Consider the following 14,997-nt stretch of genomic DNA (forward strand, 5'->3'; position numbering starts at 1 on the left):
GGAGAAGGCTCAAATCTTTCGAAATACAAATATTTACTCATGTTTTACACTCAAAAAAATTTACCTAAATTAAGATGGATTAAAATAACTTTAAATTTATTGTAGTCTCATTTCACCATAAATCAAAAACAGAGTTATTACGTGAAAAGTCAATTTCCACCCAAAATTAATTTCTACCTAAATATCATTATATCGGTAGTGATTTCTATGCTCACGTGGACATTGAAATCATTAATCACTAATTGATAAAGAATTTCTTATTTAATTTACCTTTCCTTATAGATTATATTTATGATTCGATAAACTTGTCTCCTACAAATCATGAGATAGTTATTTCCAATTTAAAATTAAAAATAAAATATTTTGCGAGGACTTTTCCCATAACCGAAGGCCCGTGATAGTATCTTCGGAACATCGAGTGAGTCTGCTAAAACGATTTACGTGATGCGTTGCAGTAGAGATAAATACTCTTTCTTATTGGTCATAGTACGTCTAATCGATCCACGCGGAGTGAAATGGATAATTGTGGAAGATATTTCAAGGCCCCCCGCGCTGCTCTTGCGCTTTCACCTTTCTACCATATATCCCGCATTATATTAAGCTGCCCTTCCCCCCTTGTTGTTGCCCTAATTGACCAAGCAAAACCAGAGCCCGATGAACCTGCATCTGAGCACGCATCAGACGCATGAAGTCTTGGATTAGGGTTATTCACTATAGATTTCAGAATATTTTAAAAATCTAATGGACCTGCATCTGATCACCCAGCATAAGCATAAATTCACGAAGTCAATCGGTGCATGAATGTATAAAGTCAATCGTTTCATGAACATATATTATCACTGGGGTTATTCATTTTAAATTTCAGAAAATCTTAAAAACTTAATGGTCATAAGAGAAGTTAACTATTTGAGTTGGTCTATATTTATCACATTTCTAAAATATAGTCAAATCTATAATAAAATTACACTCAAATATTTAAGTCTCTATGATTCTTCATTTTACTATATACTTAAAAAAAAAACAAATAAATATTAGGCACACTCCTAAAAAAAAATGGAGTGATTTGAATCCACTGGCAGATGTTAAAGTGTGCATCCATTTTAAAAGGATACCTGAGGATGCCAACAAATTTACAACACCATAATACATAGCAGAAAATTACATAGCCAACTATATCAGATGAAAACAACATCTGTATAAAGCAGCAATACTCGAACTTAGGATAGTTGTCAAGTAAAACCATGTTCTGTGCGAAGAATAATGGGAACTTTGGCACTATTAAGGCAGCCCACAAACTGCGGAGTGGTATGTCAAAATGGACGAGGGTTTGTATTTTTAATGGTAGTTTTGAAACTTTTAACTGTTCTGAGTTTTTTTTATTGAGAGGTAATTGATTGCGTTTTTTTTTTTAAATTAATAAATCAATTTCACACTAAAAATTAGATTAATCACTTATATAAATAGGTAATTGGTTGAGTTTTTGTTGTTAAAATTAATAAATCAATTTCACACTGAAAACTATATTAACCACTTATATAAATATAATAATTATTGATTGAAGATAGTAATTCTATTTTAACCATACAATCAACTAGTTGAGAAAATATATCCACTAAACACCAAACTAGGAACTATTTTAGTTGAACTAAATATCTCATCCAACTAATTAACAAATAACCAAACTACATTTATGAAGGGTAATTTTATTCAATGTGCACAAGGCAAGTGGGAGTTATATGTCCAAGTCCCTCCCTTAACTAGTACTAGTCTTTGCTTCATTAAACATCTTTGAAATCAAATAGAGCAAACTCCTTCAAGTTGTCTCATAACCCTCCTAAAGGTGTAGCCAACAAAATGGATTACCACTCTAGAATCACCCATCTCCAAAGTAATTTCTTATCCATGTATGAAGTTGTCTCATAACCTAAGACCACTTATACTTCCGTATTGAGTTGAACACTAATTGATCTCCTAAAATAATTGCTTCTCACACAATCAATCACCTTTGGCAATAACTTAATTACTAGTCATTCTATAGACTAACTCCCATCTACCAAGATATATGGGTACCCAGAGTTGTACTTGTCACTTATCTATGGGTACCCAACCCTTGCATTCCCTAATTATCTAGAGAAATTGTCTAATAATGTATAAAGAATTGGTATTACAAAACAACATTTTTATCAGATTATAAATTTCATTATCACTTAATTTCCAAATAAAAATAATACTTACATACAACATAAAATGAAGCATGCCAAAAATAGGAGAACCATGTTAAGCGTATTTACTTGACATAGAATATGCTCATATGCTGAGGTTAAAACTCCATTCAGAGATGTGTAATGAATTTACTTGATATAGAATGTGCTCATCTGCTGAGGTTAAAACTCCATTCAGAGATGTGTAATGAATGCATATCACAGTACCCACCTGGGATGTACCTCTCCTTGAAATACTCTGCTTCCCTGTCTGTCCAAACCCAACAGGTTGTACAAAGTTTTTTTTGTCACTTGTTTTGAAGGAAATATGAAATGAGCGGCAGCCCACGAAGAAGAAGACTCAACCAGAATTGCCGTAGAGATTTAGGTCAAGTCACGCCATCCCATGCCATGTAACTCAACTGCAGTCAAGCTCATCAAGCCTACCATTCCACGATTCTATCTCTGAACTCCGTTATTCATCATGCTCATAAAACCATTTAAATTCAATCATATTTCCTCCTGAATTCAGGCAATGGAACCAAATCACAAACCGCCAGCCAAGTGGGTATCTCATTTCGCATGTGCCGTCCTCTGTGCTTTTGACAACGGAGCTATGGAATACGCCCTTTGCCACGAGGAAACGCATGATTGTAAAGAGGCACGAGGCGTCGAATGAATCTCTACGAAGCCTCGCTGCGATTTTGTTAAGAGAAAGAGTAGAGCGAGGATCTTCGAGCACAATCATTTCGAGGATTCCCAACAAAGTGGCGCAATTGAAGGCCAGAGACTGCAAACGGGAAGGTGCACTTCCAAACCCCTGCAATTCTAAACCCTGCCGTCGCTCAACGCTTTCTGCCTCCATTCTCTCAATCCGGTGGTGCGGATGGCCATAGGTACCACCACATGTGCCTCCGTTACTCCAGTGCGGACCCTTGGAATATGCAGCAGATCTCAACGCAGCACATTCGAACGAGGATCTAAGGAAAGTTGCGTTGGCCATGTTCATAACAACATAATAAAAACCCTCACACCAGAAATTACACATGTAAATAATATATTCTAATACACATTCTAATTTACCCATGCAGCAAATAAGCATTATTTTGGGCACTCTCTTAAGATAGTTACCCACAGACCCACGGGCTCTGCTACCAAATTAATAAACTAGTAGTAGACCAAAAAAATTTGTTTTACATTAGATTAATCACTTACATAAATATAACAATCATTACTTAAAGATAGTAATTTTATTTTAATCATACAATCAATTAATTTGAGAAAATATGTCTATTAAATTAAGAACTATTCCAGATCCAACTAATTAATAAATAATCAACCTATATTTATAATTAAAAAATCTCATTTAATATGCACAAAACGAATAGAAATTAAATCTCCAAATACTAAAGGTTATGCTATCAATTCTCCTGGATGCTCAGAATTAGACTCAGTTAATGCGAAAAAGTGAAAATGGATCCTTGAAATGAAATTATAAGGGTAACTGATCTTCCAAATCACTTACTGACATCTCAAGAAAAACATGCAGTACAAAGGATAAGAGACACAGCGAAATCGAAATATATTTAGTAAACACATAGACCTACTCTGGCTCGAATAAATTAATACAAAAATTGGCCTGACACTTTCTCGGCAGCACACGCAGCTCCCAATTAAACTACTTTTTTACACTTTCTCGGCAGCACATGCAACTCCCAATTAAACTACTTTTTTACACTTTCTCGGCAGCACATGCAACTCCCAATTACACTACATTTTTATGTCATATACATACTCGAGACTCAGTTAATGCGAAAAAGTGAAAATGAATCCTTGAAATGAAATTATAAGGGTAACTGATCTTCCAAATCACTTACTGACATCTCAAGAAAAACATGCAGTACAAAGGATAAGAGACACAGCGAAATCGAAATATATTAATTAGTAAACACATAGACCTACTCTGGCTCGAATAAATTAATACAAAAATTGGCCTGACACTTTCTCGGCAGCACATGCAGCTCCCAATTAAACTACTTTTTTACACTTTCTCGGCCGCACATGCAACTCCCAATTACACTACAATTTTATGTCATATACATACTCGAGACTGCAACATTTTCTGTCTTGAGAACCCTTTTCTTAGTTTGCCAATTTCAGAAATCCCTCAAATGGAAGAATCAACAGGTTTTTACGAACTCGTTTGGTTCATAGAACACTTCAATGCTCAGAAGAGATTGTCCATTAACAATCCCTGAGATCGATATCATACAATTTTCCACAAGTCAAGCTTTGGAGCTCAACGAGTTCATAAAAATGATGGGTTTTTTGGGGCTGAATGATGAATTCACATATTAGAACCTCCTATTTGAGAAGAGAGGATGGCCTCAAGCTAGCGGTAGTGTAACAGTAAGAATTGGACACTAGAAGTAGAATTATGAGTTAAGGATTGTTGTGGGAGAGGGGTGGGAAGATTCTGAGGAGAAATTCGGCAGATGGGGCATGTGCCGTGGCTTGCAAGCCATTGATCGATGCAAAGCATGTGGAACATGTGACCACAATCAGGTATCAATCTCAAAACCTCGGATTCCCTGTAATCGCTCAAGCAAATCGAACAGCAGCTCTGCATGTCCCCTGCTTCTTGATCTGAATCTCCAGACTTCAACGATTGAGACGATTTCTCCGAGTATATTATCCTAGGGCAAGAAGCATCCAACGCCGCCTCATCGATCCGAAGTTTAACGCCATCACGAGGGGCGGTGTTAACCCCGTCCTGTACTCCATTTGTTAACCGTGCGCTGCGGCGTGAGCGCCCAAGGACATACGAAGATAACCAAATTGCCAGTAACAGCAGTACAATTCCCAGAAGCAACACTAAACCATATACCAACCCAACAATACCTTGGATTCGGCTGCTTGAATGATCACCCATCTTGGTATATGCCTGATTAGCTGCTAGCTACTCCACCAGTAAAGCGAATAATGCCCAAGGCCGTCGTTTGCTTCCTCATTCAAATAATGGAGGAACGCAGTATTTTTTCCTCTTAAGGTGATAGATAGGCAATGATCTGATTAAATTACCTATCTCAATTGGTTGGCTACGTAGATCGACAGTTAAACTTTTCGGCGAGCCTCCCGTTTTTTTAGATCGCCGTTGACCCGTGAGCCAAGGCGCCATGGGCGTAGTTGATTCAAGAAAATCCATAATTGCTGACAACATTCTTGATAAGTTTGCCAGACTCGCAACTTCGTGCCGTCCCTTTGCAATTGGGCACTAATATTAAAATAAATTGAGATAAAGTTCGATAAAGCCAAGAATAATAACGAAACGTCGAATATACCCATTAAAACAGTAAAATTGACCTAAAATTATACTTTAAATAGAGCCGACAATAATTAAAATGTTTTAAAAAAAAAATTATTTTATTTTAAATGCTTTACCCGATATAGTTTAAAGATAAATAAGATATATGGTTTTAATTGTTTTATGATGATGATGATGTTTAAAGATAAATAAGATATATAGTTTTAATTGTTTTATGATGATGATGATGGTGGTTAATGTTCACAGAAATCAAACTTTGATTTATTAAACCTAAAGAAACAAATTATTTAGTTTGGTTTAAGATTTTATTACTATGCTCAAAAAGCTTGGAGAGAAGCCTCCAGAGCTCATTATAATTTTGACATTGTAAAAGGCTAGGAAGGTTAGTATTGCGACAAAGATTATGAAACTGAGATCTAATGTAGTTGTACGCAGGGCACTCTAAGAGGAAATGGTTTTCATCATCAATGTTCCTATTCTCACAGAGATGGCAGATCATTTTCATCCATGGTGTTTTAGGACCTGCTTCACTATGGAGCTCATGAGAGTTCGTATCTTCCCTATATTAATTTTCTTCTTTGAGCTAGTTAAAACAGAGAGATACTTTTGATCTTCTAGGGTGGGTTTGATGAGCTTCTTATAATAACTAAATTTTCTTTTAGCTTCTAAATCTTTCTCACACCACATTTTTTCTTTGAACTTATAAGTAACAATATTTTTAATGTTATTAATGTTTTGCAAAGCATCATTCTCGTTGATCTCCCAAACGTTTAACCAGTTTTCGTGTCTTTATACCACTCCCACTTAAGCCTTAAATATTAAGATAAAAAATTTAAAATTATATAATTTATATTAAAATATTTTTTTCTAATATATGTTTAAATAATTTTTTATCAATATACTTTTAAATAAACATTTTATCCATATACATTTTTTCTACAAGTAAGTAATATATATAATTAAGATTGAAATTATTTACTTAATATAGATTTTAAAATATTTTTTTCATAAATTATATAATCTATATTAAAATATGTTTTTATCAATATATGTTTAAATAAACATCCATACATATTTTAAATAATATATATCATTAAGATTGAAAACATTTATTTAATGAGGGTATTAAAATATCTTTTTATAAACTAAAATATTTATTTATTAATTTATGTTTAAATAAATTTCCATATTACTTAATTTTATAATAAAATTTTTTATCAATACTTTATTATAATAATAATAATAATAATATTATTATTATTATTAATATTATTATTATTATCCAATTTTACATATTATTTTTATATTAAAAATAAAATAAATTACAAATTTCTTTTCATTTTTTTAAATAAGAAATAATTAATTTTTTAACTCATTTATATATATATAGTTTTTTAAATATAGATATGCAATTGATATTCAAATAAATTAATTGGTTTGAATATTTAAATATAAATTTTAAATTTTATCTTGAAATATTTTATAAAAATATAAAAAATATAAGTTTTCCCACCTTTGAAAATGAACATATAATAGTTTTCTACTTTTAATTACTAATTAATATCTCTTTAAAATTTATATAATATATTTTTTATTATTTTTAAGAAATAATTAAACCAGTAATTTAAATGATTTGTAATGCCCCATTTAAATCTTATGCTGCAAATTTTATTAACGTTTACATTATCTGAAAATATTGAGAAATATTGGTCTAATATAAAATTCATGATTTCTATTATTTAAATTGCCAACTTACATTCTCAAATTGAATCTTAGGTAGGATATGGCCTCCTTCCATTATTCCAAATAATATATATATTCATCTCACATTTCCCAATGTACCCTCACATTTACTAGGGAGAAGACATGGTCCTCTCCAACTAATTATTAATATATATATATTCATCTCACATTCCCCAATGTACCCTCACATTTACTAGGGAGAAGACATGGTTCTCTCCATTTAATTACATCTCACATTTCCCAATGTACCCTCACATTTACTTGGGAGAAGACATAGTCCTTTCCATTTAATTATATATATATATATATATTCATCTCACACTCCAAATATAATTTAGATTTACTTGGGAGAAGACATGGTCCTCTCCCATTAATTTCTCAATCTTATATTCATTTCACATTTCCAAATGTACTCCCAGCGTTATTTATGAGAAGAGAAGTCAACTGTAAGGATGGATGAGAAGTTAATCACATTAATGAGAGGTGGTTGAGATGGATAAGAGTGGGAGGGTATAAAAAGGGAAGGGGGAGGGAGAAAAGAGGATGTGGGGTCTTGCTTATGATTTTGGGGTTGGTGGTGATTTTAGGATTTGTTGTGATTTTTTTGGAGACCTTAGGAACCCGTGGAGGTTTCTTGGGTTGTTGAGATGAAGGAAATATTGTTCATCTTGGTGTGGATCATTCATCTTTGACACACACACTACATCTAGTTGGACATGGGCTCAGAGGGCTAGGGAACCCGTGGAGGTTTCCTGGGGTAGGAATTATTTCCTAGTTGGCTGGGAGGTAAATCTAGTTGGGTTAGTTAGGAGGGGCATTCAGCAGGAGTAGTAGCTCAAAGGCATCTCCACTAGTCACCAGTACAGGTATTCCTCTATAGATTACTCAGGTAAATTTATTAAAATTAATTCACTATAAGTTATAAGGATTGGAATGTAAATGGTAAAATTTTCATTGTTTAAAAGTCTTGTAAAAAAGTAAATTATTGCCTCTTATTGCATTTAAATTCTAGAGAAATAGCTCCGTTAAAAGACCCTAGGATAGGGCTGTTACACATGGTATCAGAGCCAGATTTCGATTCTAGGACCTGTGGGTTATGGGCCCATCATGCTACCACTAGCAACCACAATGGACTCAACCAGATTTAAACTAGTGATCTACAACCTCTCTATCAGCAAAATGCCTTATGAAAATAGTCCAACTTCAACTTACAGAGTTAACCCGTTAGGGCATAGTAAGATATATTTTCACTTGTATATATAGAGAATTCAATGTTTGTGTTTATAGTCTTTTTGAATAAGATTTATCTTTGCAAGAGGGGGTCTTTCTAAACAAGAATTTAGGAGGAAAACTGCTTTTAGAGTATGCTTGGCCTTAAATATTGATTTCTGGAAATAGTACTAAATGCCACTGTCATATTTAATTTCTGGAAATTGTACTGAATGCCACTGGTTATGACAGATTAAATGTGCTGAGGATTTGGAAGGTTGAAACTATGGCTTCAAATGACATTTTCTGTTTGTATATTTTTATGTTGTATCTGGGAAAGTGTGTCTGAGTCTTTTAAATACATGGGCAGTGATGAGATGTTGCACAAAATGAACGTTTCAAGTTTACTCCAAATTTCAGTTCGAAATTGGTGCTAGCTGATTCCATTGTTGTCATTTGTACCTAGAAGCTATTCTTTCAAATACTCAATTTCATCTCCTAGAATAGAGGCTCGATCCATCTTGTTGATCTTAAGAATGGCAGACCAAAGCATGTAAAGGCTATCATTGAGCTTCTTTCGGTGCCTTCATTCGGCCATTAGATTCTTAGTAGGCAAGCCCTTCTTCTTGCCCTTATCTCCACTACCATTATTATTGTTATTAACAGCAGCAGCATTCCCAGTGCCTACTATAGAAGCCAAGCCATCTTCCCCAATCTGGTCGACCTTATACCTACTATTTGTTACCACCAACATCATCCGAATCGTACTGAACCCCAAACCCATCATTGCTTTCATCCACATCCTCCTCTTCTTTCTGATCAACACCCACCGACATCAACTTCCTCTTCCCTTACACATTGCTATTGCTATTTCCATTGGGGCTCTCTTCATCGAGCATTTCAATTCAATGGGTTGTTGCACCTGGGTTGAGGGAAGTATGCCTGAGAGTAGCCCACTTCTGAAACAAAGTAGGCTGAGCACCCATTAGGGCACAAAACTCAAGGGGTCTAAGCATCTTCGGTCTGCTAAAATTTAATGGCGCAGGGAGTCGAGGGCTAACAAGGCTACTCAAACCTAGAAGATTTCTCAGATTATTATTGTTCTTGTTGGTGTTGTGATTATTGCTAGCAAACAATTTTGTGTCTGAGAGATTCAAGTTTCTTGCAGGCATCATTCTAGGGCTTAGAGTGGAGGTACCACTACCACCAATCTCGCTGTGTGGGCTGCTGAGATTAGGCATTGGGGTAGCAGTGTTCATGCGGGGACTTGAACCCATGAAGCTGAGACTCGGCTGCCTAAAAATTCCTCCCGACAACATCTAATACAAGTAGCTATTGTTGCTATTGTTGCTACTGGCATTTTTGCTGCTCACCAACCCCTCGCAAGCTAACTCCTGGAAGGGACTCGAACCCGCAACGTCTTGGAGCTGGGGAGCATGGTGATGATGAAGATGATGTTGATGATGGTGGCTCCCCCTAGCTAGAAAAGACTGGACCTGCGAAGGGTCCAGGCTGAAAATCGAAGTGGGCGACGATGAACAAGAATTCATGGCGTGCTGTAACAGCATATTGGGAGGCTCGGGATTCGGATTGACCAGAGATGAATAGCATCAAAATCCTTCATATCTATATTGAAACAGGGGCCCTCAGGATGGCTGTTAGCATTTATTCATACTGGCAGTAGTTATATCATTATTGTTAGTATTGTTGTGAGAAGTAAACCATTCTTCCACGTCCAGCATTGCCTTGAACATTGGAAAATTCAAATTCTCATTGTTGTTGTAGTGGAGGTCTGTGGCATCGTCCAGACCCCACATGCCACCATTCACATTCATTCTCGACAACATTTTTATCCCCAATCAATCCTCATTGTTGTCAATCTATATCTATATATATAATTCACTAGTGTTCTACATATCGATTAATTATGGTGACAACTACCATATATGATTTAGCTTTTATGTGCGAGAACCGATTAGTATGAAGCTTTTGGATGCATATTTCAGTGAAATCAATGACTCTCATCCATTTGTAGTCCCTAGGATTCGATCCTGCACCATCTAAAGAGCTGGAAAGCCCATTTCTTCTACTTAGAATTCGGTCATCTCAATCTATATATGCGGGAATATTGGCCTTGATCCAACTAGCAGGGAAAACAGAATAAGAGGATAAAGAATAGCCATGATACCCATGGTTTCTGACACTGAAGAGACAATAGTGAAGTCCTCATTTCCTAGCTCTATAAGAGCACCATTTCCTGGAGACACCTTTTGGGCCTCTGAATCCAACCATCCTCTTTTGGTCTTCAAGACAAACCTATAGCATGCATTGGGTATGTAACTTCCAAAAATGCCAATATTAGTTACGGAATTGCTTAAGCTAAAATGTTGTATCAAGTTATCAACAATTGCTATGAACATACTTACATGGTGAGAGATCGGTAGTATTAATGTATGACTCATTTAAAATGTTATACTAAAGAAGTTAGCCGAGCTCAACATAGACTTCACATAGTTTAATGGATTGTGTGTAAACATGGGGCTGAAATCTATATGCAAGGTTGTCATTAATGGGAAGTATAAATTGTGGGTTAGTGGGCTTGGCTCCAAATTTTGAACCAAAGCATTGATACCATGTGTAACAACCCTATCCTAGGGTCTTTTTATAGAGCTATTTCTCTATAATTTAAATGCAATAAGAGGCAATAATTTATACCCAAAATGTGTCCCAATCTAAAGAATGTAATCAGTTCTATTTGACATACGAGGGTGGATTTTAATTTTGATGATAGTAGATTATCATTATTCTTATTAAAAATAAAGTAGATTTTCCATTCGGATAGTAGGATTATCTTTCAGATAGTATATTTGTCATTCTTCATAGAGGAAGTCATAATAACAAATCTCGAGTTTAAGAAGTAAACAACTATGAAGCATGGGAATTCAGATTAGGATGTGTTGAAATACCCTATATGTCACGTTAATGATTTTTCTATGGGTGGTGGAATCTTCTAGTGAAAACATAGATTGAATACCATGGACATGTGTAAGGCTTATTGTGATAATTGTTTTTAATGATCTTAAATTAAATGAGAAGATCAATTCGTAGAGAAATTGGGATTTTAGAATGGGAGCTTATTTAGTCAATGAAAGACCAATGAAAATATTAGAATACACTTTTACCCTTATTCTAGTGTTGAATAAAAATGCCGTGAAAAATAATGTGTCTCTAGTTTTGGATAAAAGGGCCCTCAAATTTCTTCGCAACTTTTGTGGTCACTGGCCACTTGTGAAAGGAGTAGGCATCTTTACAAATGCGATGCCATTTAAAAGGGAAATACTAATAGTAGCAGGGCAAAGGCAATTATTCCATTCATTTATTTATTTCTCATTTGTCTGGTCATATTGTGAGCTGCAATATATATGTCATCAAATTGTTTTATTACTAGTAAAAAATGATTAAATATATAATAAATTTGAACCTTTGACATTTAAGGACATTTCTCTCAATAAGTATGAAAATCATGTTGGAAACAGTTTTTGATGTTTGGAGTCTTTTATTTTTAAGCTAACTAATTGGTTTGGAAGATGAAAAACCAACAACTTGGAAGAGTGGGACTTTTATATTCATTGAAGTATTAAAGAAATTATATGCTTGAAACTTATACTAGCACCTTCTAGTGGAATTAATAGTGCACTAATCTGTTGCTTGCCAATATTTTGATTTTGGTACCACCTTATAGCATATCCTGGTTCAAGTGTTATCTTCCATGGTGGATAGTTGAATCTGATTCAACTCTAATTGTTATCAAGGGGTTTCACAAGATCGTCACATGAGCATCTATGGTGCCCATTTTGACTTAGATACCTACCCATACTAAGGCTCTATTTTGTAGTTCCATGTTATTATTTATGAACATTATGTAATAGTGATGGATTTGGTTGGACAGGTGAAACTACTTAGGTTTGATTTTGATGATAAAATGTTTGATGTATGACCTAATGTATGATGTACTTGGTGATGATTTATCTAGTGCATGACTTATCAGAGCTATAGTTGCTTCATGTATAGCTTAAGCGGATATGATTTATCTAATAAGTATCATAATGAAATTATGATTTGTTTCCAATATGAACTACAAAATTGACACTTGGATACTAGACTTAATGATGTGATGATTATACATCTTGTTGTTATATAAATGCATGAATGATAGCTAACCCACGGGGGGGAAGAACTACATGATAGCTAAGATCTACTCTTCGATCGAGGGAAGGTCGAGACATCCCATGGGGAAGTTATAATGTAAATTATTTACTACATTTGGTATCTACTTGATATGCAATCTTATGACACGAGTAAAATGCAAATGACAGGTGGCAAGACGACCTGACTCGATTATTCGATGAGAAGTCCAACTAGCTCTGTAGTGTGGTCCGTGTTAGGGCGTTGACCCTAGTTGTAAGGAGGGGCGGAAGCATTTCCCACCGTGTATTCTCTAAAACCTGGAATCGTGGGAGGGCAGTGGTGGACACGCTCCCCTAGACATGTGATGATGATTGCCAGTTGCATGTTGGGGAAGTTAGGTCGATGTATTTCACGCTTCCACCACGTCAATTTTATTAGTGGTTTGTATGGCTGTTGCCACTGATAAAGCAGCAGAGGACAGATAGGGTGGGAATGGAAGTAGGTCAGGATGGATAGGAGGATATAGATCAATTGAAGACTCTTGATGGGAAGTAATGTCATTATCTGACTTATCAAATTTTACTACTATAACTGTCTCTGGTTTGCTATGCTTTCGAACTCCTTCTATCTTTCCATTCTAACTTCGGAACGAAGTTTTCTGAAGGAAGGGTGTATGTAATGCCCCACTTAAATCTTATCATGCAAATTTTATTAATGTTTACATTATCTGAAAATATTGAGAAATATTGGTCTAATATAAAATTCATGATTTCTATTATTCAAATTCCCAACTTACCTCCTCAAATTGAATCTTAGGTAGGATATGGTCTCCTTCCATTATTTCAAATAATATATATATTCATCTCACATTCCCCAATTTACCCTCACATTTACTAGGGAGAAGACATGGTCCTCTCTAACTAATTATCAATATATATATTCATCTCACATTCCTCAGTGTACCCTCACATTTACTAGGGAGAAGACACGGTCCTCTCCATTTAATTACATCTAACATTCCCCAGTGTACCCTCACATTTACTTGGGAGAAGACATGGTTCTCTCCAACTAATTATCAATATATATATATTCATCTCACATTCCCTAATGTACCCTTACATTTACTTGGGAGAAGACATAGTCCTCTCCATTTAATTATATATATATATATATATATATATATATATATATTCATCTCACATTTCCAAATGTACTTTCAGATTTACTTGGGAGAGGACCATGTCCTCTCCCATTAATTTCCCAATTTTATATTCATGTCACATTTCCAAATGTACTCCTAGCTTTACTTGGGAGAAGAGAAGTAAACTGTAAAGATGGATGAGAAGTTAATGACATTAATGAGAGATGGTTGAGATGAAGAAGAGAAGGAGGGTATAAAAAGGGAAGGGGGAAGGGAGAAAAGAGGATGTGGGGTCTTGCTTATGATTTTGGGGTTGGTGGTGATTTTAGGATTTGTTGTGATTTTTTTGGAGACCTTAGGAACCTGTGGAGGTTTCTTGGGTCGTTGAGAGGAGGGAAATATTGTTCATATTGGTTTGGATCATTCATCTTGGACACACACACTACATCTAGTTGGACTTGGGCTTGGAGGGCTAGGGAACCTATGGAGGTTTCATGGGTTAGGAATTATTTCCTAGTTGGCTGGGAGGTAAATCCAGTTGGGTTAGTCAAGAGGAGCGTTCAGTAGGAGCAATAGCTCAAAGGCATCTCCACCAGCCACTAGTACAGGTATTCCTCTATAGATTACTCAGGTAAATTTACTAAAATGAAATGTTCACTATAAGTTATAAGGATTGCAATGTAAATGGTAAAATTTTCATTGTTTAAAAGTCTTGTAAGAATGTAAATTATTGCCTCTTATTGCATTTAAATTCTAGAGAAATAGCTCTGTTAAAATACCCTAGGATAGGGTTGTTACATGATTTCTTCTTTAGAAGAGTTAAAATATTTTATTGTGATGACTATATATATAGATATTAAGACAAATAAATATGTAAAGCTTCCTTTTTCTATATATACATATATGAAGTTGATATTGAAATAAATTAGTTGGTATGGATGTTCAAATAATCTATTTAAGTTCTATATTGAATTTTTCTATAAAAAATATATGTCTTGTCACATTTGAAAATGAAAATATAAGATATTTTAATTAAAATGAAAATATAAGATATTTTAATTTTAATTACTGGATCTTTCTTTAAAGTATGTATTAAATATTTTATTATGGATGCCAGTGAGAGCCAAATATTTCTACCACATATCCTTCATACTATGTTGTCATATCCACTACAAACTAGGTAAGTGAGT

The 14,997-nt window shown here is 34.7% G+C and overlaps 1 protein-coding gene and 1 pseudogene across 1 annotated transcript; both read right to left on the bottom strand.

Moving 5' to 3' along the window:
• Positions 1-4,162: 4,162 nt before the first annotated feature.
• LOC149157664 (RING-H2 finger protein ATL67-like) lies at positions 4,163-5,251 on the bottom strand. The gene has a single exon (XM_089437652.1). The coding sequence runs from the start codon at positions 5,131-5,133 to the stop codon at positions 4,594-4,596; it is 540 nt and encodes a 179-aa protein (XP_089293778.1). The 5' UTR covers positions 5,134-5,251; the 3' UTR covers positions 4,163-4,593.
• Positions 5,252-8,947: 3,696 nt separating this feature from the next.
• LOC149157665 (transcription factor ICE1-like) lies at positions 8,948-10,325 on the bottom strand (annotated as a pseudogene).
• Between the last annotated feature and the right edge of the window lie 4,672 nt (positions 10,326-14,997).

The sequence above is a fragment of the Pinus tabuliformis genome, chromosome 5_2 (assembly GCF_031772625.1).
Source record: "Pinus tabuliformis cultivar Carrire ecotype Pingquan chromosome 5_2, CPIR1, whole genome shotgun sequence".
NCBI classification, from domain to species: domain Eukaryota; kingdom Viridiplantae; phylum Streptophyta; class Pinopsida; order Pinales; family Pinaceae; genus Pinus; species Pinus tabuliformis.